The sequence below is a fragment of the Ascidia mentula genome, chromosome 2 (genome assembly GCF_947561715.1).
Source record: "Ascidia mentula chromosome 2, kaAscMent1.1, whole genome shotgun sequence".
Lineage (NCBI taxonomy): Eukaryota > Metazoa > Chordata > Ascidiacea > Phlebobranchia > Ascidiidae > Ascidia > Ascidia mentula.
In genome coordinates this window covers 11,285,306-11,309,858 of record NC_138567.1, presented here as the reverse complement: position 1 = coordinate 11,309,858, position 24,553 = coordinate 11,285,306, and the positions used below count along the sequence as shown (strand labels likewise).

The window sequence follows — 24,553 nt, the reverse complement described above, 5'->3', positions numbered from 1 at the left end:
GTCGTACCGGGTTAACTAAGCAACTTTACCACACGCAATCGGATGCGCCACGAGAAGTCAACACACACGGACCATTGAGTTTGTTGCTTTTGGGCATTGTTAATTTCGTCGATTAGGTTCTCTTTCCCTTTCGAAACAACAACGGACGTTGGGCGACGCTGGCAATTATAACTCGTCGTCCGGTGCTCAAAGCGTCCTCCTTTATTTACGAGCGACAAAATCCACTGGCTCTGTCGTCGTCTACCCAAAGTGGTGCAATGTAAACTTTACGTTGGCGCTTTGAAGTCTTGAATGGCCTTGGCCTTTAAACCGGTGGCGGACAATATTTTGATTGGACCGGCCTTTTTGACTTCAGACGCCTTGATTAAATCACTCTCACGCGTTGGCGCGTTTGTATTAGGGATGAAAATAGTTCGCTTTATTTTCGTAGACTCTAACACAACGCCACGGTCTATGGAATACTGAATTTCATTCACGTCAGTATTGGCGTCGCCGTGTCGTAAGAACCAGACAAATAATCTTGTTTACCCATGTTTTCCAGGCTTAACTACAACGAAATAGCCTTTAAGCCTATATCTGAAAAGACATATTGCTATTGTTTGGATAGGAAACTCAACGGATGAACCAAACCTTTTGAGGAAATCCCTCTGAAGTGGATGACACTAATTTAAACTCAAAACTTTCTGTTTTTATTTATTCCTTCACTCCTAGTCAACATGTGCACTTTATCTTCCTCCTGCTGTGCGATCGCACTAGTTCTCCTATGCGCAGCCGCAACACAGGCTGTCAAACCTCTTCGCGTTGACGTCAAAGCCAGTCGCGAAAAGCGAAGTACAGCTGAAATTGAGATTGTCACACCGGTTCGTGTTCGAGAAGACTTGACCGAAGCCACCTCAATGCACTTCAGAGCACGCAGATCTTTGGCTCCAGCTGAGGAAGCTTCCAACGAGTTCAGCAATCCAACGTACAAAATCCACGCATTCGGTGAAGACATGCTTGTCCGTCTTCAGCCGGATGACATTTTGGTGGCCCCGACTATGACCACCGTTTACACGTGGAAAAATGTTTCCGAGGCAAGATTCTCGAGCTCGCCGCATCTTCGCAAATGCTTTTACAAGGGCACGGTTGTGGGCAAGCCCGGTTCCCAAGCAGTGATGAGCATTTGCGACTCGCTTACTGGATCCATCAACACCGGCGAGTACCAGTACTCAATTCGACCTGAAGCAAAAAGCTCCTTCGAGACTGAGTTGAGGCCTCACATCATTGAAAGACGCAGTCTCAGATCGGACCAACACGACCACGGCGCTGAGTGCGGCGTTGAGGACGCAAGACACCGCCGCCGTTACGAGGAGACATTCTTTCACGGCCCTATGGAAGAGACTGTTGAAAGGGTAAGGAATCGGTCTCTTGGGATGGGTAATTTACAACAGGCAGATTGGTATGTAAAAATATTTATATCATTAGGTCGTCAGGCAGGTGAATAAAGCAACCGCCCAGGCGTCGCCCGAGCAGAACGTCCTCGACTTCGAACTTTCAATAAGCGACAAGCCAAAAGTGCGAGGTAAACGCGACGTGTTCGAATCTCGTCAACACTACATCGAAACCCTGGTTGTGGCCGACACTACGATGGCTCGCGAACACGGCGATGACTTGGAGCATTACATCCTCACCATAATGATGGGTGCAAACCGTGTATTCTCGCACCCCAGTCTTGGTAGCGCCATTGCTATCAGCGTAGTGAAGGTATGATAATTTTGAGAGTGTGTGTAACCACCAACTTGCTCCAGCTAATCTTGTTATTGTGCAGATTATGGTGATTGAAGATGACCGTGATGGACCTGAAATTAGCAGCAACGCTGCTGTCACACTTCGTCAGTTCTGCACTTGGCAAAAGCGTCACAACACACCAGACGATAGCAATCCGGATCATTCTGACTTGGCCATTCTTCTCACGCGGAGAAACCTGTGTGGAGACTCCTGTGATACCTTAGGTAAGCGTACGAGCAAACGTTAGCTCGTTCAAATGCGCGTGTGTGTGTATGCGCCAAAACGTCCGATAGGACGACCTTCATTATTTACTCACAGTGCACTGGTCGCTTCTCGCAGCGACCCTTCGAAAGTGGAACGCGCGTCGCGTAAGCCAACTGCACGCTTGGCCAATCAACTCTACCCAGTTGTGCAAACGAGTTGGCGCCGCGCACGCCAGCTTATATAAGGCCAGCAGGGTTTCGGCTAAGGCACAGAGCCGCTTTTACGCCTAATGATCAAAGGCAGCTCTCCAGCTAGGGCATCATGTGTTTAAAACAAAAATATGATTTGAAAAGCACCCGATCACACGCCGGATTTCTAATTCTCCAAGCGCACAAACTAAAACTAATTCTGTTTGCTTTGCCCACGCATTCCGTCGTAGTTTTACTGACAGCAGCAAGGTACTTTGACGTCATCGGCAGGCAGTTACGAGCTGATAAACTCCTGACAGGCGACCGCCGACAAAGCACCCCAAATTAGTTCTCAGAGGGTTTGAGGTTACGAAAGTTACATCTGCAACGCTAGCAGCCAATGCGCGACCAACAGTTTGTAACCTTCGTTCAAAAGTAATTGTTGTGACCCGCGTTTTGCTTCGGCGTTGAATCGCGTCCAGTCGAGCGGAGCAACAAGCGGTTCGTTTAATCTCCGCAAACAATGGGGTCCATTCTTTGGACGGCCGGGTCTTGCTATGCTATGCTACGGCGCGTGTGCACGGAGTTACTGCACCCGCGGGACGGAGCGGTTACCGTTGCATCTAAATAAGTCCCGCCGCGCGATGAATCACGATCCACCTCGCTACATGGACAGTGAAACAGTGAATATCCCCACTTGCAGCGCGCGCTTTCCCCGAAATGTCAGCGCCCAGGGGTTAAGTCAATCAAACCCCGTGTGTCTCGCCGCGGTTAAAAAAGCCTGATTGCCACAAAGCCGAAAGCAAAGCGAAGCGCCGACACTTGAAAGGCATCGGGCGTCAATTTGCAACCGCCTTTAGCCCGCTTTAAAGGCGGCGAAAGGCCACCCCATAGCATTGCGTCAAACTCTTTGAACGAGTGTTTTCTTAACCATTGGGTCACGCGGGACTCTTTTGCGGGTACACGGTCGCTTATTGGTGTGCGGTGACATGTGACAGATCTATTTGAGAAGCTAAACAATTTAACCACCGTGTTGTCGTCACGGGGTCTTGTCGCGCAGTGTTTATAATCACCCCAAGTCCAACTTCTTTTTCCTCCTATAATAACGGAGCTTAATTTGCCGAGGCCGGTATCTGCGTCAGTGCACGTCGGGTCGAAGGCGCTTATTTGCCGCCTATTAGCATGTCAACACGCGAAGAAGTCTTTTAACACAATCAAGCTGTTTGCGCAGTTGCCAGGTGGCCGCATACGCTCTCTGACCCGAGATCGTTACAGCTGTCAGGATTAGGAGTCTACATGGCGTAGCGCGGGCGTCGTTTCCGCCGCCGGGTCGCGATCCATTGTTTCCCATAAACGTTTGCGATAATTTTTCCACGCTCTGACGGCGCTTAATCGACCTCTTGTTATCGATGCGAATCGAACGTCCAGCGCGCGAAGGGTTAGGGAAGTCGTCTTCAAAGACATCGGATCCCATCCTGTGATGAGGCGCAGGCGGACGCGCTGAGCCAAAACACACAACAGATTATGAAGAGCACGCGCCCAGATGCACTGCGCGTAGTCTTTCATGTCGGTCAACAAAACCGTAGGGTGAGGGTGTGAGGCGTCGTAAGGACACTTCACTTGTCAGTGACGCGGTCGGAAGTTTACGCTCGTGTCGAATGACATCAGCGGACTTCATGTGTTTTCAACCCTTGCGGGTTGGAGATCAGTCGCTGGCGAAAGCTAATTAACGGCACAAGCGACATCGAACCTTCAAATCGAAGGCACTTGCAACGCTCAAAATAGCGCAGCGGGGCCTTATCGCGCACACTTATCGCAAACCGAGCCCCTTCCTTAGCTCGGCGGCAAATAAATAGACCCATCCTAGTGGCCTCAAACGGCTCTTCGTTGGGCATCAGCACCATGCGATGATTTCAGGTCTATTTTTATCGTCGAAGGTCATTGACAGGAAGCGGGCGACGATGTAGCATATGTTGCAGAGTGCCAATTAACACCGTCCGACCGCACTTGGCACAACGGGTGAATAAATCTTAAGTGTGACAATTAACTTGAGAAGCGAAAGCAAACTGCCGCTTAGCACTGGAGCTTTTGTTTGATGTGATAGCAGGCATAATCGCCCGCGAGAACCCGGCTTTTAACTCACAATGATATATCATGCATATAAATATAGTCGATGAGGTCAACTACCGCTTGATGCTCAAAAACAAGTCGAACTTTTTTCTTTCCGACCTATGATTCACGCCCGTAGCGCGATGCAAAACACTGCATAAGTGTTCGTATGCCCGCACACGTCATGATGCCTGTGTTTATCGGCGCCGGGCGAAGGGAAATCATAAAGGGTGCGCGCGATTCGGTTACGCGGTATAAATTGCTAGGAACCGGCGAATGGGTACGGAAAGGCAACACTGTGTGCTCAACGTTCCCTCCCCGGCCACAGCGAGAATAGTTGTTCTGAGAAGTGCAACACATCACGCGCATCGAGGCGACAATTTCCATGTCCGGAGTGAAAAAAAATGACTTAAACTGCGGTTTTTAGCGCGAAGACGTCACCTTTTAAAAAATGGAAGGGGGAGTTGCTTTTTTTACTACTAGAACTACTTCATGTACTATAAACAAGGATCATCATTGACTTCGTTTTAAACCTGAGGCGGATACAAATATTCTTGGTCGTGCATCTCCCTGAGCGTCAGGAGACATCAGCAAACTAAAAATTTTGTACTACTAAAAGTCATCGCGGAAAAAAATTTCATTTCAGTTTATATTTCCTAAACAACCCAACTGACAAAAAAGTTCCAGCCAAATTGGAATAACATTTGAGGCGACTTTGGTGCATGTAACCTTTGCTCAAGCCGCAGGCTCAAGCGACACAAGTAACCAAACCTTTCCTGGCTTAGCAGACGGCACGATTAACCCAGGCCGCACGCGAATCAGAGTGGAACCAAAAGCTATTTATATCTAGTTGCGCCGATCAGATTTACCTGCATTTCGGAGCAACAGTAACGACAGCGATTGCCTAAACCTGGGCTGAATTATGCGGCGCCCCCTCGTTGGTTGGGTCAAAGCCGATGCGAGTGGGTACAGATCGCGGTGACAAGTGCGCCCAAGACCGAAAACAAACGGGTCTTTGTGCCGGCCAGTGATTCAGTAATGCGTGCAATGCGATAAGACGAAGGCAGAAACAGTCGGCCTCGAGGCTAATCTGTTTCCACCGGTAGCTATACACACGGCTTCATCGGCAATTGTATCAGCGCCTGACTTCTGTAGGCCTAATGGGCTTAAAATGTTATCCTGTATTTGCGTTGCAGGTATGGCAGAGGTGGGAACCATGTGCTCTGGCCTCCACAGCTGCGCCATCGTCGAGGATGATGGGCTGTCAGCGGCCTACACTGTAGCTCACGAGGTAAATGACCTTTACATCTAAGGATCCAGTGTTGGACACGTCAGTGACCGCGTTTGTCTGACTTGTGCGGTCTCTTTTTCCAGGTCGGACATGTTCTAAATATGATGCACGACGATAACGGCTTGTGTCAAGCAAACTTCAACATCAATCCTAAATCACACGTGATGAGCGCAACGATGGACAGAGTAGATCGCGACCAACCCTGGAGCTTGTGTTCCCGTCAAGCCGTGCTGGATTACTTGCAAGAAGGCCGCGGAAACTGCCTGCTGGACAGACCTTCGAAAACTAAGGTGGGTGCAAACACACACGCAAAACCGTTCTCTGATAGCGGCGATTAGGCTTAGCATGCAGCGAGCTGCACAAAGTCACGAACTGGGAGGCAGTATGGGTTTCGAGGAAGGGAGATAGCGGAGCTGTGATTGACGTTGAATAGTGTTGCTGATTCGCTTATCTTTGTCGACCACACCAGTTGCCACAACACCGGAGTAGGTGCGAAAATCAAACTCCTTTCAAGCGTGATTGATGGCAAATGCATTGACGCTTCCGCGTGTTGCATCATATCGTGCTTTTGCCAGATGAACCCCGATATAGGAGGTCAACATGATGCGCTCTTTTCTTGTTTCCGGCGATCAGAGATTCAGCTGAAACAATGAAGCGCTTGTATCGGCGCATTGCGACCACGATAACCTTTTCCCGTGTATTACGCGCCCGGGCTAATTGCGTAGCACATCCGTCACAACGCGCGACTGTTCTTGGCGGTTTCTGTCGAAGGAAGTTGTCGTCGATTAGGCGGTTTTCAATTATCGCATCGACTATAATTCCCATGCGCCGTCTTCGGGTCACGACTAAACCGGCAATTGCGAGGCCACACTGAGACGCCTTGTCTGCACTGTTAGCATATGTATTTGGATGGAATGACAACTATCTACTGTACATAATATGAAGGTTATTGGAAGTATACCAGTCGATATGTTTCGGTCAACTGGTCCTTGCTGGGTTAAAAGATCCAGGAAACGCCTAAAACTTTTCACAACATTAACGATATCGAAAGTACAACAAATGCTCTCTTTACTACATGCCAAGTTGGCAACTAAATCGATAAGTGAGGTTTTGTGGGCTGTTAATCATTGATCCCATGATCGTGGGGGGCTTCAATTGCGTCAAACTTGCGTGCTGCCACCGACATAAAGTTCTAGGGCTTTTGCACATTCCCACAAATCTGATAACCACTCATGTTTGTCTACAGGCATACCCCCACGAACTTCCAGGACAGTTGTACGACGTGAACGATCAGTGCGCTATGGCGTTCGGCGAGGGAGCTGTGGCTTGTCCGTACATGAACGAGTGTGGACGACTTTGGTGCCAGCTTCCCAATGGAGCGTGAGTAATTTTGCGGTTACGACGTCTCTGTGCTTTAAGCATTCACTAAAATGGTCGCATTTTTTCTATGATAGGCACACAAACAAATGCCACACAAGGAATTACCCTCGTGCCGACGGAACAGCTTGTTCCCCGGGAAAACACTGCATGAAAGGACAGTGCTTGCCTAAATCTGCGCCTATGACTCCCGTGGACGGCCAATGGGGTGCATGGAGTTCATACGGTTCATGTTCAAGATCTTGCGGCGGTGGAATTCAGATGTCCAGCAGACAGTGCAACAACCCCAGACCAAGACATGGTGGACAATATTGCATGGGCGACCGTTTGCGTTTCAACAGTTGCAACAACCGCAAGTGTCCGCGAGTAAACGGCAAAGAGCCTGGCGATTTCCGCAGTCAACAATGCGCCTTCTACAACGGCCAGCAGGTTCCCTTGCTCGGAATGCGCAACAATTACACCTGGATGCCGAAGTACGCCGATGTTCATCCACGTGATCGCTGCAAACTCATTTGCCAGTCTGTACAAACCGGAGCTTACATTACTTTGGCCGATCGTGTGGTCGACGGCACGAGGTGAGTTTTCCTCTCAAGTTTTCCGTGCACACAAATGTGGGCGACGAAGTGTGTTTGCATAGCCTTAACTGTTCGCGTGGTTTCTCGCAGATGTGGCCCTGACACGGCGGACGTGTGCGTACACGGCCAGTGCATGCCTGCAGGCTGCGACGGCATCCTCAACTCCAAAGCAAAGTTCAACAAGTGCGGTGTGTGCAACGGCGACAAGTCCCAGTGCAAGCGAGTCAGAGGTAAGCGCCTCCTTCTTCTAGAAAATTCGCCATTAAAGTGATATCGTTTGCGATCGCGACCCTATCAGTTTCTCCCACGACGTTTTTGTGTCTTGCGAAAGTGAGACGGTTCTGCGCCCCAATGTGATGGGTGTCTCGTTGCCGCGTGTGTGGCTCGAGTGGGCAAGCGCAAGGTCGGACCGAATAAGGATACGAAAAAAGTCGCCTTAGCTGCAACTTGCTTTCTCACAGCGCGCGATAAAATAACGTGGGCGCGATCCGTAACGACCCATGGAATGCTCGTGCAGAAATTAAACGACCCCAAAGCGTTACTAAGGCCCTGCGAATGCCGCGGCAATGGCCTGTACGCCAAAAGCTGTGCAAGTGTTTTGTCAATATTAGGCCAGCGCGCGGCGCACCATGACTGAAATTAGGGATGCCATCGTGGCGCTAAACAGGGATGACAAACGGTCGGGGGATTTGGCGCTGCTTGACAGGGTCTAGTAACTGCTTGCATGAGCAATTGACGGGTTTCAACCAGCGCCGAAAAGCAATTCATTTTGCGGTTTAAGCAGAAAGTAATCCATACCTGGTTGGTGGCCTACCATTAGCGTTGTTGGTTTCCCGAATACAACCTGAAGCAGCCAACCAGACTGGGATTGGTCCTTACTTCCAACTCCGATAAATCGTATTTTGTTTACGCCCTCGAGTCACGGATCACAAGCTCTTCGTCACTGAGTCGGTGCACTTTTTAGCTCTTAAAGGTTTATTTATAGAATCGTTACACGTATGACATACAACGCGCATCTCAAACCGGAAGGTTAGTAGCAAATCCTGCAGATCGACACTCAACCGGATAAGTGCGAAGAGAGTTAGCAGCGAAACGCCTGTCGCTTAATAACAACGGTCAACAACTGGTTTTCGGGTCGTTCAGTCATTGTTCAGAGGGCAGAGCCCTTCTTAACCTCGACACTGACCCGTGGCGAAATCCAGCGCTGACCGATGGATACCGTTTGCTCAAGTGATAACCAGTTCTCTTGGGTGGCGCATCTCCCGAAACATCAGCTTGAAAAAAATACTATCAAGCCGTTCGTTCTACTTACATAATCCGCGCTGTTAGAGTTTCATAAGGATTTTTGAAATTCCAAGTGTTTCGGGAGCCGAGTGATAGATCGGAGGCCTAACCCTTGGGCGGCATTAACAACAGCCTCACCTTCGAAATGTTTAACGCTTCATTTGCTCTCCAGGTAAATACAACAAACGCACTCCTGGCTACAACGACGTTGTCACCTTGCCCGTCGGCGCCGCCAACATCAAGATTACTCAGAAAGGCTACCGCAAGCAAGTATACGATGGCAACTATCTCGCTTTGCAAAACAGCAGAGGAGAGTACATTTTGAATGGCGCCCTGACCCTCATCACCATTGCCAAGGATATTGAAGTTAACGGTAAGAACCGCTTGTTTTTTGGTTAACGTCGTGTAACTAATTTGTTATTAAACCGCCACGTTTTGCGTTGCAGGATCAGTTATTCAGTATAGTGGAGTGAGCAAAGTTACCGAGCGAATTCACACCACGATGCCCTTGAAGGAGGCCATCAAGCTTCAAGTGCTCAGTCTCGGGATTCGTGGAACAGATATCGCACCGCCAAGCATCAGATACCGATACTACATATCTGTTCCACGACGCGCTGCCGCCAGACGAAAATCGGTACGTATATTAAACCCGAGCATCGGAGGACTTGCTTTGAACGGATAGGTCGGGGCTTTGCAATGACCTGAGTAATTTTTTGTTTGCAGTCTAAACCCACAAGCATTCTGCGTTCGGCAACTACGCGAGGCAAACCGACGTCCCGCAGCAAGGCAATGCGGCGCCACAAGCCCAGATGGGTGGCCGGAAGATGGAAGAAGTGCCGTACCCAGGGCAAGCTGCAATGTGGATCTGGCTGGAAAACAAGAATGGTTACATGCCGCACAGGAAAACATCAAGCTAATGGGTAAGTAGTATCATTATCGTCACTATGTTATTTGATGCTTCGCTGCAGTTCTTGACTAATCGTATGATTTTTGGTAATTCGCAATGGAAAAAGGCCGCAACAAAGCGATGTTCGTGTTAAAATGACCGAGTAACTCCTCATATGAAACAAGCTTAAAGCTCCTTAAGGTGTAATGATACTTGTCAGTCACACAACATTCGGAAGTTGAAACCTCAAATGAGCATATAAATACCTGATGCGATGAGGGAGTCATCGCCTGCGGTGATTAAGCCACGAAGTTCGCAGGTCCTCATGGACGTTCGGACTCTTAATTTTCCAAGAGCGCAACGATTAAATTTTCACTTAATTCGCGGCTTCTCGCGCGCAGCGCCCCAAGGTCATTTGATCTCAAGTGTATTATTGTCTCCGCTCGCGGGTCTACCTAAGTGTGGGAATTGCAAGGCGCTATAATATCACTTTCTTCGTTCCCATTGTGACCGAATCGCGGTCGCACGCCACGCACAAGTCGAAGGGGGCTGTTTATGTACAACCCTCGAGAACACAGGCAACGATGAAAACGCACCGCCCCAAAGAACGGTGGCTTAATTGCTTTAAGCTCGCCGCGTTACGGCAGAGCAAAAAGCGGTGACGCCACTATGAAGTCGAGACACGGTTACAAGGAAAACAAGTAACCCAATCGACTGCGGGTTTTGTCAAACGGTACGTCTCCCATAGGTACGTGAACAAAACAAGGGTAACATATCACACGCCACAAGCAACAATACTCCGATCAACCGCACGCGTAGCCCGCTTAAGGCGCGCTCCCATGAATACGTCGCCTAATCGGTATGTGGTAATATCAACTTCGGTGCGATTAATATAGCCACGATAATCCTACCGGAAGCATTAGAGAGTATATATGTCAGGATCATGCGACATATTTGTGCTGACGGTGGTCCGTTGCCGCAGCCAACGATGCTGCCACACTCCGGCCTGCATTTAAACCTCATCGCGCCCAGTAGCGAATATGCGTACGACCAAGTGTCCTGGGACCGTCTGGTTTCTTAATTGGGGCTTTGAATGCGGCAAGACGCAAGAGATGGGCGTAATTGACATTTACTCGTCTCAACTAGCGTGCACCCGAATTGGCCTTGACGCTGAGGTATAAACAAGCCCATATCCATGGCCCGGTTTAACCCAAGCCACATCTTCTCACACTATGCTATCAATCATAAGGCCAAGGAGTGTAGGTTCCGTCGGAATGGCGTTTGTCATTAAACGTGCCATTAAACAAGCACGGAAAGTGCATATTAGACAACGTGGACTTCCCTGTTAATACACGGTCATCGTCGGTGCTGCATATAGGGAGTAGTCGTTCTCACGATGTAGAAACTAGGCGAGTCCATATGCCCAAAAATGGCTATTTCTTCGCTAAACTAAACTTTTATTTCTCTTCAGATGTAATCCTGACATCAAACCATACGACACCCTACCCTGCTTCATCAAAGCTTGTCCGACCGTACCAGCAGAAAGCAGACATCCACCGTACGGAGGCAGCAACGGGCATCCTAGCATCATAGCACGTCTAAATCACAGCGAACGTCCGGTTTGGAACGCAGGCCAGTGGGGACCTTGTTCGGCCTCTTGCGGCCACGGCAGAAAGATGCGTCTGGTGAAATGTCAAATGAGATCGGGACAGTTGGTGGCCAACAGCAGATGCGACCCAGGCCGCAAGCCTTCTGAAGCTCACGGCTGCAAGCTGAGAGATTGCCGGTAAAAAAACAAAAGACGACATGCCGTCATGAGAAGAATCTCAGATATACGCGAGATGTGCGCCTAAAAGGTTTGCTGAGTTATCAAGGAAGGAGGAGTGAAATCAGCAAGCCGCGCCGTTATATGCACACTGTACAGTACGCCCAAACGGTCGTGCGGGTAGGAGTTGCCCAAATTTAAGCACTGTGTTTTCTCTGTGTCATTTGCCCACGCGGTTGTAACTGTACGCGACCATCCCGCTTGTCCTCACCAAGCAGGGACTGGTCCCACTATTGCATATTCGTGTAAGTTATGCTTAGAACATGTTCCTTGGACTACTTACTCTCTCTACTCTTCTTGCCCATCCACCAAGCGGATTATCTCGCCCAGATGCCTGTTGGTTCTGTGTATTTAAAACTTCTTTTTCTGAAACATCAAAAGCTTGTTTTTTACAATTTATTTTTTATCAAAAAAGCACCAATATACATAATTCAAGTAAACCTCGTTTTTAGTGCTTTCAACTATTCGGTGCTGACGGGCGTTTTGAAACCGCTTTGGTTCTTTTACTTTCGTACTATTATTATTCTTCGGGACCCAAACCTAAAGGTGCTACATGTGACCTCGAAAAACTGGTTATTTCTTCAAGTATTAAATGCGTCGTCTTGTGACGATTGTAAACGTGCTATGTCCGGTTTGGCCAAACGCACTGCCTCCGTCTTTACACAAAAAGGTAGTTTCACGATAAACTACACAACGGCGTGGAGGCTTCAATTAGTCCCCTTTTTCGTGCCTATTCTTTTATGTGTTGTGTTATATCGTTGCGTGCCTGAAGCCGTTGTTTGACCTATATTTAATATTTATAAAGAAGTATTTTCTTATATCTTTTTACAAAATAAAAAGCGAGAATGAAGTCACTGAATCTTAAGCTTGTACTACAACTTAAGGAGGCAGACACAATCGTGCAGTCTAAAAGTCAGTGTATACCTCAAAGGCAGAAAAACGCACAGGCAAGCAGGCAGATCGGGCTTCAAACGGCATGTAAAGGGCACTGGATTACAAGGTACTTCCTGCATGCACCAACGAGCACGCGAAATGCGCGGAGAGCACCACAAGAAGGCAGGGATCTAATTACCTGGGAACCGGCTCTTTGTTTATATTTTCGTTGTCCTAAATGGCCGAGACCTGGAGAGAGTGTTTTAGGGGGAGCACAATAACCCCAGTGTTTTTAGGCCGCTCTTGGGAGCCAAGAACACGGCTTTGAACCTAAGGCATTAGTGTCAACAATTCGCCGTAGGTCGATTCGAATGCGCAGCTGATCCGTTTTTACACTGTAAACCAGGTCTTGATGATTGATGGACGTGCGACATGAGGACCTTGGCAATATCTTGTGCCAGTAATTTATACGCTTTTCGCTAGTCCCATTTGTAAAAGCTGGCGCACGCGCCTAGGGTTGGTGTAAGTGCAGAACCATTAGGCGTTGGAGGCACTTAAATTTTCGCCCAAGCTTCACACAACAAACTTTTGTAATGGTTCGCAGTGAAAGCAAGGGATGCGACCTGGAGTAAAGGGCGCTAAAATGTTGACATTTATTGTCGGATGGGTTCTACCTAAACGCGAAGGCCGCACTAATCTAATTCCAGCGCCTTACCCAAACCCCCCGAAACGCCCCTAAACTTTGGCTTGGCCACATTTTCTTCGCACCAGAAAATTAAAATCTGATCCTGTGAAAAATGTGCGAATACTAAATTTTTCAGACCAGCAAAAAAAGATTGTTGCAGATTACCCAGTGTCATAACAACACATTTCACCAAAACTCTTGATATTTTAACGTATATATCAAGCAAAACGAAAAGAAAGCAGTTTACGGCCTCTAAGCTTCGCCTGAATTGCGATACGCTCTCGTAAACCCACAAGAGGCACAAGGTGCAATTTGGACTCGGGCGAAAGAACAGGGCAGACGTTTCATGAACAGAAGTGCGCATAATGATAAAGTACGCGATGTTGAAAAGTATTTTCGGAGACCCCTGTTGCTGCGTGCTACGTCACAAGAGGGTGGGGTTATTGTCTACCGCAACTACGTCACGGCACTTGGCCTCTCTCGCGACCCGCACAAATATAGCGCAGCGCCTCTATAGTGAGGGATGACGTAGCGGTAAGAAGAGGCAGCAATAATAATACGAGGTCAGAGCCCGGATGAAACGCATCACCGCTTGCGCACAATTGGGGCCTTTCGTTGAGTGTAAGACAATAAAATTGCTCCCGCTCTGATGTTACTGCATAAATCCGGCCGAACATAAATATACTTTACTTTGACCAGAGCAATATTTATTTTCGTCGTGTTTTGGCCTCAATTCAGCTGTTTCGGATTTGAGTGTTGATTTTACGCGAAAACGTTACAAAAACCGGGGCAAACTCCGCTGTTTTGGGTGAACTTAATCCCAGTCTCAAGTCGCAGAATTATTAAAATAACATGGTAACAGTGGTTGTTTACATTGCAGTCTACCATTAAAAAACACCGCAACCGATCTTTAAATAAAGTGCAGCTACATCACGCATTTCAACTCAAAGCTAAACAAAATTGTTTCAGATGTGGTTTCGGCGACAGAAAGCTGTACTGGATGTTTGCTTCATTTGTATCAGAAAATTAAACAGTACGAGACGATGCAAGTGCAACGTTGCTCGTAGAGTCAAAGGTCAAGTGGTGCGGCGTTTCAAACAACAAATGTCAACGATTTCTTGGGATGTGAGCGTCCCTACCCAAAGTGCGAAAATCGTTTAACGTGCATGGGGTCTTGTCAATCACGGCAGCCTCGCCTTCACGTCCGGATATCGCATTATGTCGCTGTTTTCTTCGCTGAGCTTTATCGTCGTGACCTGGAAAACCCGACCGTTGGATAGAAATCTACTGGCGCCGCCGATGAATGATGCCGCGGCTGTCTGCACAAAATGAGTGCGATTACGATTGCACACAAACAAATCGCGAGAGATTTGAAGGCGATCGCTCGGCACAAGGATCTTATTGTTTGCCCCTTCTATGCGGTGATGCTCCGGGCGCTGTGGCAAACATACCGTCGGAAACGTATTACATAATGCATTAACGCGGGCTCCGTTTTAATTATGGCACGAGCCTGCCTCGTTGATATTTAGTGTGTGTGTAAACACTAACACGGCAAAGTTCAGCGAATAAGCCTTCTGGGCGCGTCCTGCGGATCTGATATATACGCGACAATAAACCTTAGAAAAAGCATCTGACGACAAAGACCTATGAAGAAATAAAGTAAAACCAATATTTAATCTAGAGAAAAAAAACAATCGTGTACAAATGAGAGTTTGGTCAAAATTATAAATTACAAATCATATCAAAGCTTAAACTATCTTATCAAAAAGTTGGCCGAATTGTTAAAGAATGTTAAAGAATAGCTTTTCTACGAAATTTACGTCGAGTAACAAAAAGATGTTGTTACTCGACTTTAATCTCTTTTTTTTACGTCATTTTACGTCATTTTATCTGTTCTTTACCGGTATAAGGGAGATTTTGCCCATTAAGATTGTTTGGCTTTGAAAAAGTACATAAATTTAGCAAAACCATTTCTCCAGAAACCAATTAAGATTTTGCGACATCGTGAAGTGCGGTTCCCAGCGTGTACAAAAACTGTATCAAGATTAAAAAACGTTGATCGTTAAATCCACTGCTACGAGCGGATGTCGTTGGTAGTTGATCGTGAGAAAATCTGGCCAGGTTCAAATCAGCACCAAGCCACAGATCAACTGTGACGTCAACATTGTGCTTGAATTAAACGCAGTTGATGCACGCTTACGGCGTGGTCACAAGCTGTGAAAGGTTGCGGGAACCCATCGATACGTTCTTCACCCCGTGCCAGATGCAAAAACACATTTTCTCAGCAGTGCTATCTATGTCGGTATTGAGCTGTTGTTCGTCAGTTGGGGCGGAAATTGTTGACCAAATCACCGTGGATGACGTTGTTTAACACCCAAGCTGAATTCCAAATGGGTACACGAAGACAACTCTCATGAAAATATTGTGTTCAAGCAAAAAAACAAGTTTTTGAGAATTTAAATAAAATATATAAGTACAAGGAAATAGTTATTATTATATTGAGTATCAACCCGTTGCAGTGGACGGTACATCAAACAACGCTGACGAAAAGCCAGCATTTTTAGTCGGAGTAGTCCAATTGCGCCACCTTACAGTTAAAAATTTTTTGACCGAGTTGGCCATCATCACACTCAAACGAAACGCAAACATACAAAGTAAACGTATGACTCATCTGCCAAAGTGGAATCGGATCTTGCTCATCATTTATGAACCGCACGCCTATTATCGAACAGAAGAATAAGTAGGCTATAAATAAACAGGTAGTTAGCTGAGTAAAACTTTTAAATCAATCTTTCAGACACTTTCAGACTAAACAGGTAGTTAAACGTATTTATGCAAAAATGGAACAGAGGATCAGAAAAAAATTCAAAGGAAACAATAAATTCTTTGACGTTTCTGTTTGTCACATTGAATATAGTGTCAACTTATGAAATTAATGAAACGAGGGTGGTGGTATTGTCAAAAACCATTTGTTTTAAAAATTCTAATGAACATAGAGATCAGTTAAAACACTTTTGTGGTGGCAACACTTTTGCGAAGGGAATTTCCCGAATTTACATGACAACGCCCTGGCTGCTGCAATTGTGCAATGTTTTACCACAGTTTACTTTGGTTTTTCTTTCTATTTGTTATTATCGCTCACTGAATTTCATTTTCCATAATTTTTATCAGTCGTATTTATTTGGCTTCTTTTTAGGAGTATTTCTTTTAATTGTGCACATTCATTCGCACAGTTGACCCAGAAATTTCATTTCTTTTAACAATGGGAAAGCCTCGGATTTACTTTGAAGCCACTGAGAATAAGGTTGTGTTTTTACCTGGGGAGTTTGTGTCTGGAAACCTTGTTGTTGAGACCGACGAGTCCCTGAATTTCAAAAGTATGTCTAATTTGTGTGTTTTGTGTACTATATGAGGACAAATTTTTATCTGCAGAAATTGAGGTCAAGTTTAAAGGCCAATCTTATGTACACTGGAGTGAGAGCCATGGTTCTGGAAAGAAAAGAAGAAGAAGACATTACAGTGCCAGAGAAACATATTTTAAACAAGCTATTGTTGTCATGGAATCAGGTAAAATGGTTTTGGACCTTGTACATTGCTGTAACCAGCAACAATGTCTTACAAAATCGGTATACATTGTGTATAGGCACAAATCAAAAAATTCCTTCTGGGAGAAATGTTTTTCCTGTTCAGTTTCAATTGCCACAGAACCTGCCATCCTCTGTTGAAGGTGTTGTTAGCTACTGAAACATCCATGTTAATGCTGTTTAATTTGTTTGTTTTTTTTCTGGTGTTTTTAGTGGCTGGTGGTTATGTGAGATATATGATAAAGGGAAAAATTGATCGATCAGGATTTTTCAACAACATTAAAACAATGATGCTCTTCACTGTGTTGGATTGCATTGATCTAAACCAAGACCCAAATTCCTTGGTATGAATATAAATAATTTTTTTATGGTCAGTTAGATTTATGTTTAATTAAGGCTGGAAATAAAGACTTCCCTACTTCAAATACAGCTAATTATGTTTTTTATATATGTGTAACAAGCATCAGTTTCTTTATTCTGCGTTGTGGCAGAACAGATACGTAACAAATAGTAATGTACTATTTAGTAGATCTGTACTGACTACTGACAGAAATACTAATGATTTTTCATTTCAGAAACCTTCCTCTGGCAGTGATTCTAAACAGTTATGTTGTTGGTGTTGTGCGAGTGGTCCAATCGAAGCCCAACTTCACACAGACAGAAGTTGTTATGTTCCAGGAGAGTTCATTGTTGTGAATGGTTCAATTGAAAATCTAAGGTTTGCTACAGACCAGTAAACAATACTTTGTGTTTATCGCGCCCTGTCATTGAGGCTATTGTTGTTATGCCTTTGTCCAATGTGGTGAAAATTAAGTTCAAGGTGAAAAACAGTCGCTGGGCTGTGTCATGTTTTCTGAAATTGACAAAGGATTTAAAACAAGTGGCACAATAAGTAGTTAACAAAACAACCATATATCTACACCCAAAATAGTTTGTAGCATTTTTTTCCATTGTGATTGAATAATGAACATGGTTTAATCAACTTTTGCTTGGCAAAACTGGCTGTAAAATGTTGAATCACCATCAGAATAGGAGCGAAACACTGTCAATCAACGTACATTAATATCATGTCTTTTTAGCACTACTGATCTGAGTGGCAGCACTATCAGTATTGTCCAAAAAGTGACACAAAGAGCCACAAGCAAGACGCGCTCCTTTGATGTGGAGTTAGTACGTATAAACGGTCCCGGATGTAGAAATCGGTCCTCGGCTCAAACAAATAACCAGCAGTTGCAGGTAAGCGCACAAAAGGACTGCAATGTGGGTGTTATGTACACTTTCTCCCCAAACAGCTTCAATGTTATCATGCAAGCTTGTCATACTCCTCAGACAATCATCCTTTGTTACAACGCAAGGTTTTTGAAACCAAAAACATTTTATAAATTTCGGAAAAACAGTCTTTTCTTGACTTCTGGAGCGTTTCCCAATTCCAATAGGCGAAGTTTCCATCTGGATTAATAAAATAAGATTTGTCAGCAACAAGTATATACCTCATACAGCGATTTTTATGTTAAAGATACCAGCAGTTCCACCATCACCCCTACGGTTCTGCAACATCATTGACATTCGATATTTCGTCCAGGTAATGCATATTTTATTGTCGAACATGTTGCGTAATTGGTCGATATCTGAGTTGTCTGCGAAGGATTGTCCCAGCTCGGAATAAATACATACTGACCGTTCTAACAACAAACTCTTCAATTGCGCTGTAGGTTGTTGTTTTTGCGTGGCAAACGTTATTCGTATGTCCACAAATCAATAACTAAATGCTTCATGTTGTACTACAAAGGTGGCATCCAGCTAAAAGGTTAAATACGATGTCTCTCTAATCGGGCGTTTTGGTGTTACTGCAGTTAGCTTGTCTTATGTCCTCGAATGTAACAAGCGCAGTAAGAAATCGTACACTGCTTGCTTTGAAAATTGCTGTGTGATTTTTTTCTCTTCCTGTTCCCACTTAAATTCAACATTAGCTTTTTTTACTATTGATAACAAGCGTTAAAGTTTATTTTGTGTTAGTTTTGCGTAGAAACGCCGACGTGCCACATCAACCTTCGAGTGCCTGCGCCAATAGAGATAGGAACGATTCCACTTCGTTCAATGATGGAAAACAGTGCCCAGCCACCAGAGGCAGCACAGCCCTCAGCTCCAGCATTTACTGAAGTTTTAAGCAGTGCACCAGCGGAATATAGAGGTTACCATGCTTGTAATTTTTTGCAATAATGTCCGTTAGGTTTTATGAATTAAGTTCCCTGCATGTTCTTTTAGAAGGAGTTACAGATGGAAGCTTTGTTTTTACAACGTTTTGCTTTTGCTGTTTTTGAACTGCAGATAAACTTTTTTTTGAGAAATCAGCACATTTTAGATACGCTTTTGAATTACAAATTGCACTTGTTTACGCCCAAGATGGAATTCCTTTCAATGCTTGGCCAGGCAAATAAATATTTCATGAAATGCTTTTGTACAGCCCCGCCACCATCATATGCAGCTGCTGCGGCAGTCAACATAGAAACAAAAGACACGTACGAGGGAACGGCGGCCACCTTCGCCCCGCAGTACAACTACTACGACTGGAGCCAGAGCGCCTTTTCGTACAACAAATAATTTGGCTTGACCGAAAAACCATACTTTTAAAACATACACATGGAATTGTATTTTTCTCTGCGTGCATTGTGAAATTTAAACCTTTGTGCCTCCGTGCTTTTTTTTTAGGAACACACTTACTTTAAACCCGTTGCTTTACCTTTTATTATGCATCTTTGACTTACGGTTACTAATTGCACTTTGTTGTCTGCGTTTCTTCATACTTACTTTTTTATTGAAACATGTTTTAGTTATGATATATATATATATTTCGTATGACACGGTCTTCCTGGTTCTCGTGTGTTGTTGACTAACACAAACAATAGTAGCCTGAAAACGATTTTATGCTTCGGAACTGTACAATGGTTCCAAACCTCAATAGCACAGCGTATTATCTCCTAGTTGATGCAAACCACCAACTTTTCAGAATAAAACTATGGCACGAACGAGTTACAAAGCGCCACATTAAAGTCTGTTTAACTTGAACTTTGTATTTTAGGTTAATTTGTCCGCGCCCAAGTTCAAACATTCTTGCGTAAAATGGTTTGGGAACAACCATAGGCGTCGATTTAGGAGTGACATTCCACCCCTCACAAACAAACAGGGGTGACAACGCATGCATTGTTACCCTGTATTTCGTTTAAATTAAAAATAATTGTCAAAAAAAACACACATATTATACCATACGTTAAGCTAGTTTCAAACGACCTGTATTATCACTGTCACAATCAAGACAAACACACGTGTCTCGTGGATTGTTACGCAGCGATTCTTGTAGCATAATGGTAAGGATCGGCATTGTTGTGTAATAGATTTGTTTGTTATTTCAAAATTACTAAATCTGCAATAGACCAAGTGAAACAAAAATGTGCCGCTTTCAGTAATGGGGTCCATAATTAAAGTGTTTAAAACTTAGTGCTACAAATACATGATTCGGTGTATAAACAAAGTGACACGAAACGGAACTTGCGTCGTTTGCCTATGTTTAGGGCGATACGACCGACGAAATGTTTTTTGCGTGTGTCTAAAACCTGGAAATGTCACTCACCCTTAATATTTTACAAAACGTTAAAAAATCGACGCCTATGGGAACACTGCTCTCATACACCTGTCAACCATATGTGGTTGTATCACCTGCAGGCTATTCTTGTGGATTGTCCCACAAATCAGCTGTTTATGTTAAAGCAGTGGTGCTCAACGTTTTTCTAATCCCGTACCACCTGCTTTTATAGTGTTATAACGACCACCTAACTGGTTTCTAGACCAAAACACGATAACAAAAACGGTAAAACACAAGTTAATGCGTACCACCTGAAAGGTTGTCAACGCGCACCGCAGGTTATAAGAACCATTGTGTTAGAGGTTGTTTACAGCTTTTTTATGGTTATTGGAAGTGCTCAGAAGTGAGTTAGGATTTTTTATGCCTCGTGAGTGAATTATTGTGTATGACGTGTACGTGATGTATATAGTTGGGAGAAAATGACAAGGTAAACAAGTGTGTCATATCTGATGTTTTTTAACCTTCATAACAACGCAACAACACTGCATGCCCACCTACATTCCACGATAGTTTAATCATAGATGTCTTTTTTTCGCAGTAACTGACGGTCGTGGAAAGTTTTTCGTTACCACCCTGTTTTCGTTGCTAATGACTGCGTGATGCTGCTGTCACGAGCGAGTGGTGCTGATGATGTCATCGTATTGCCTTTGTAGTAAAGCGGACTAGAGGAGTTCGGTTATCAATATTGAAAATTACAGATTCTGGTCTTATCAATTTAAGTTAAAGCCAAACTGGTGTTCAATCAATTTGCATTCTTTTAAGTTGCTTGTCAGGTGTTTGCAATATAAGAATAACCCTTACTTTTGTACAAGTAACATAGATAGGACAAGTCAATATGTTGTATTTCATGTAAATTAAGGTTACGTTGCAAGTTTAAGTGAAATTGATTGTTGTACTTACTGTTTGAAATGGGGAAAGCAAAGTTATACTTCGAAATTAATGGAGCTAAGTTTGTGTACATGCCTGGAGAGTTTGTGTCTGGAAATCTTGTGATAGAAGCTCATGAATCGCTTGATTTTAAAAGTAAGGACATGTTTGCTTTTTGGTATTAAACAAGTTATAATGTTCGTTTTGTTTGACCCTTAGAGGTTGAAATCAAGTTTAAAGGAAATGCTCATGTTCACTGGAGTGAATCACATGGAAGCGGTGACAACAGAAGAACTGAGCATTATAGTGCAAGAGAAAATTATTTTAAACTTGGAGTGGTTGTAGCCGAATCAAGTATGTGTTGTTATAAAGTTTTTAAAACTGTGTATTATTCAGTATATACAGCAGGCCATAACATTTTTCTCCGTCTTCACAAAGTCTATTTCTTATTAAAACAGACGGTGCAAACCCATACATTTCAGCTGGGAGAAATGTGTATCCTTTCCAGTTTCAACTTCCACCAAATCTCCCATCATCAATTGAGGGTACTGGATTTGTTTAATGTCTTGGTGCAAAAAGTGAATATTATTATATATTTTTTTACAATGTTTTGCAGTATCTGGTGGTTGGGTGAGGTACATGATCAAAGGCAAAATTGATCGATCTGGGTTCTTTAGTGACATCAAAACTATGGTACTTTTTACTGTTTTGGATGTCGTTGATTTGAACTTCAACCCACAATGTTTAGTAAGTACCATTTTTAATGCCTTGTGACCACTGTAATACCGAAATAGATAAACAATCACAACAATAATTCCAGATGCCCTCGTCTGGAAGTGACTCAAAGCAGCTATGTTGTTGGTGTTGTGCAAGTGGCCCTATTGAAGCAAAGGTTAACACAAACAAAATGGGTTATGTACCTGGAGAGTTTATCATTGTCAATGGTTCAATAGAAAATCGCAGGTTTGCTTTTGGCCCCTAGTTGTTCTGCTTCACATTAAATTTTCACCCAACTATTCGTGATAAACTTTAAAGAAAATCGTTTATCTTACTTTTGAAGTTGTTTATTTTTATATGAAAGGTAACCACATTCTGTGATTATATTCCAATGTTTTTTCACCTTTTCAAATACTACAGCACAACCAACCTGCCTGGAAGCAAGCTTAATATCATACAAATGGTCACAGAAAATTCCACTCGCAAGTCTCGTTCCTTTCCTGTCACAGTTGCTTCTGTTCAAGGTCCCCCTGTGAACAGCCACTCAGTTGCTAACATTAGCAATGAAAGGTTGCAGGTATAGATTTAATCACATTTATTTGATTGTGGTTTGTGGACGTTTCTAGACATTAGAGTTTTTATGTACCTCTATTGTCCCAACTTAGATAAAACCAGCAGATTATCATTGGTTTCATTTATTATGACATTTTTATTCATTTTATTGCAGATTCCAGCCCTTCCACCATCTCCTTTGCGCTTTTGCAACATTATTAACATTCGGTACTATGTTGAGGTAAGTGGGTAGAGAAATTATTTCTTAATTTGGCAAATCAACATGTATAGAGTGACACTACCCACTAACCCACAGGGTGCATTTATTGTCATTAGTTGTCCATGAAGTAGCCTAAGCAGTAGTATATTTTGCAAAACTAGAAGTGGTTTGTTAGTTGTGTTACTTTAAATATTGTTCAAATTAAATATTATTATTGGTGATTAATGATGATGTTCCCATAATTCACAACAACCTCATAACTTCTCTCAGCTCTGTGTTGATACCCCGGCCTGTCACATTAATCTACGTGTGCCAGCAAACATTGAAATAGGAACCATTCCACACCAGTCAACAACAGGAAATTATGAACAGCCAATAGCAGAAACCAGTTTGACAGCAAGTGCCCCATTGGCCGGTGCCCCAATGCCCGGCGCCCCAGAGTACACACAGCATCCACCTCCAGTTCAAGGTACATGGCAAATTCTGTAATACCCTATGTTCATTAAATGTCAGGGTTTCTGTAAACATTGAGCTTGGCGGCAACCATCAAAGTTACACATGTTGTCAGTCGTGAGTCATTCCTTTACTGTCAGACTGATGTAGCATCCGCGCTTGGTTCTAACGTCACTATATAAATATACTAGAGTAAAATATCGGATATTACAAAACTGTTGATGTTTACAGCCACAGCTCCACCGCCAAGCTACGTATCCGCTACGGCGGTGAATATTGAAACAAAGGACACTTACGAAGGAACAGCAAACACGTTCGCCCCGCAGTACAACTACTACGACTGGAGCCAGAGTGCCTTTACTTACAACAAGTAGTCCTTGTTGCGCAGTGTTACAAACCGGTCATGCATTTTCACATGGACACTATGTATACACCCCATGACGCAACAGGTTTTTACAAATAGCCTCCAAACCTATTTTTATTGTTTGTCCGGCGACTGTAGTAAAACAAAACGCTTCGCTCTGCTTGATTTAAAAGTTCCATGACCTCATTATTGTTTATGGCAACTCCTCGCCAACTTCGAACATTTACAAGTTACATGTTTTCTTTAACCTCACTTTCGCATGTTACTCATTTTTATATCTTTTATATTTTCAAGTCGATGCCACGGGTGTTCCTGTGCCTACCATAATTGTTTGCATAATAAAGCAAATTTACAAATGCTTGGTGAATTTAACAGCGCTGTAATCTCTATTAATTAAAACGTGCTTTTTTACCACAAGTTTTAACTCTAATGTTGTGCGTTTGCATGTACTAAGCCTGGTGAAATTTACTGATATTGCACTTACTGCTTGAACCATATTACCAGACCATAGTGTAAATTTTACTGGCACAGTTTGTGTACATTTTGGAGGCGAGTGGCTTTTTTGTTACCTTCACTAACTATTGTGACTTTTCCATGAGCTGTATCATGTGAGTTTTAACCAATGTTACAATACTAAAATGAATACAGTGCATATATGATTGATGTACAGAAAGTAAACTTAAGTTGTTATGTCTGGAAGTGCAATCATGAGCTTGTTGTTTGCCTCGAGGACTCACGTGAAGGAAACTTAATCTGAAAATCTTAGATATACGTGGCGTGGAATTATTGCTGCTGGCGTAAGAATAACCTTTGGTCATAAAGTGAAAATTTATTCAAAATATAAGAAAATTTTTAATCGTAAGCAAAGATAATAATTAGTATTTCGTTCGCAACGGTTTAAACGTATCAGCTGTTTCTCCTGTTGCCGTATCAAGAAAAATGTTTTTTAGAGCGCCTTGTGTTGTAGATATTAAATAATTTCAAACATAGGAGAGCCTTCAAATTACGTTACCTCAAAGGTCAAGGCAAGCTGTGACGTCATGTAGAAACAACCCACTGAACCTTACCGAATTTGTCCCTGATTATCGGTAA

At 43.9% G+C, this 24,553-nt stretch overlaps 2 protein-coding genes across 2 annotated transcripts; both read left to right on the top strand.

Moving 5' to 3' along the window:
* The first annotated feature begins 545 nt into the window (after positions 1-545).
* LOC145888713 (A disintegrin and metalloproteinase with thrombospondin motifs 4-like) lies at positions 546-12,360 on the top strand. Its single transcript, XM_082979535.1, has 12 exons — positions 546-1,391; positions 1,465-1,743; positions 1,808-1,991; positions 5,465-5,559; positions 5,643-5,849; positions 6,806-6,939; positions 7,014-7,511; positions 7,602-7,741; positions 8,968-9,168; positions 9,242-9,429; positions 9,519-9,715; positions 11,153-12,360. The coding sequence occupies exons 1-12, from the start codon at positions 717-719 to the stop codon at positions 11,469-11,471; spliced, it is 3,117 nt and encodes a 1,038-aa protein (XP_082835661.1). The 5' UTR covers positions 546-716; the 3' UTR covers positions 11,472-12,360.
* A 3,893-nt stretch (positions 12,361-16,253) lies between these two features.
* On the top strand, positions 16,254-24,118 carry LOC145890109 (uncharacterized). The gene is made up of 18 exons (XM_082981147.1): positions 16,254-16,441; positions 16,497-16,631; positions 16,708-16,791; positions 16,862-16,992; positions 17,224-17,366; positions 17,728-17,884; positions 18,165-18,230; positions 18,665-18,839; positions 19,113-19,247; positions 21,177-21,311; positions 21,375-21,509; positions 21,614-21,700; positions 21,772-21,902; positions 21,976-22,118; positions 22,293-22,449; positions 22,600-22,665; positions 22,915-23,113; positions 23,329-24,118. The coding sequence occupies exons 1-18, from the start codon at positions 16,327-16,329 to the stop codon at positions 23,469-23,471; spliced, it is 2,337 nt and encodes a 778-aa protein (XP_082837273.1). The 5' UTR covers positions 16,254-16,326; the 3' UTR covers positions 23,472-24,118.
* Positions 24,119-24,553: the final 435 nt, after the last annotated feature.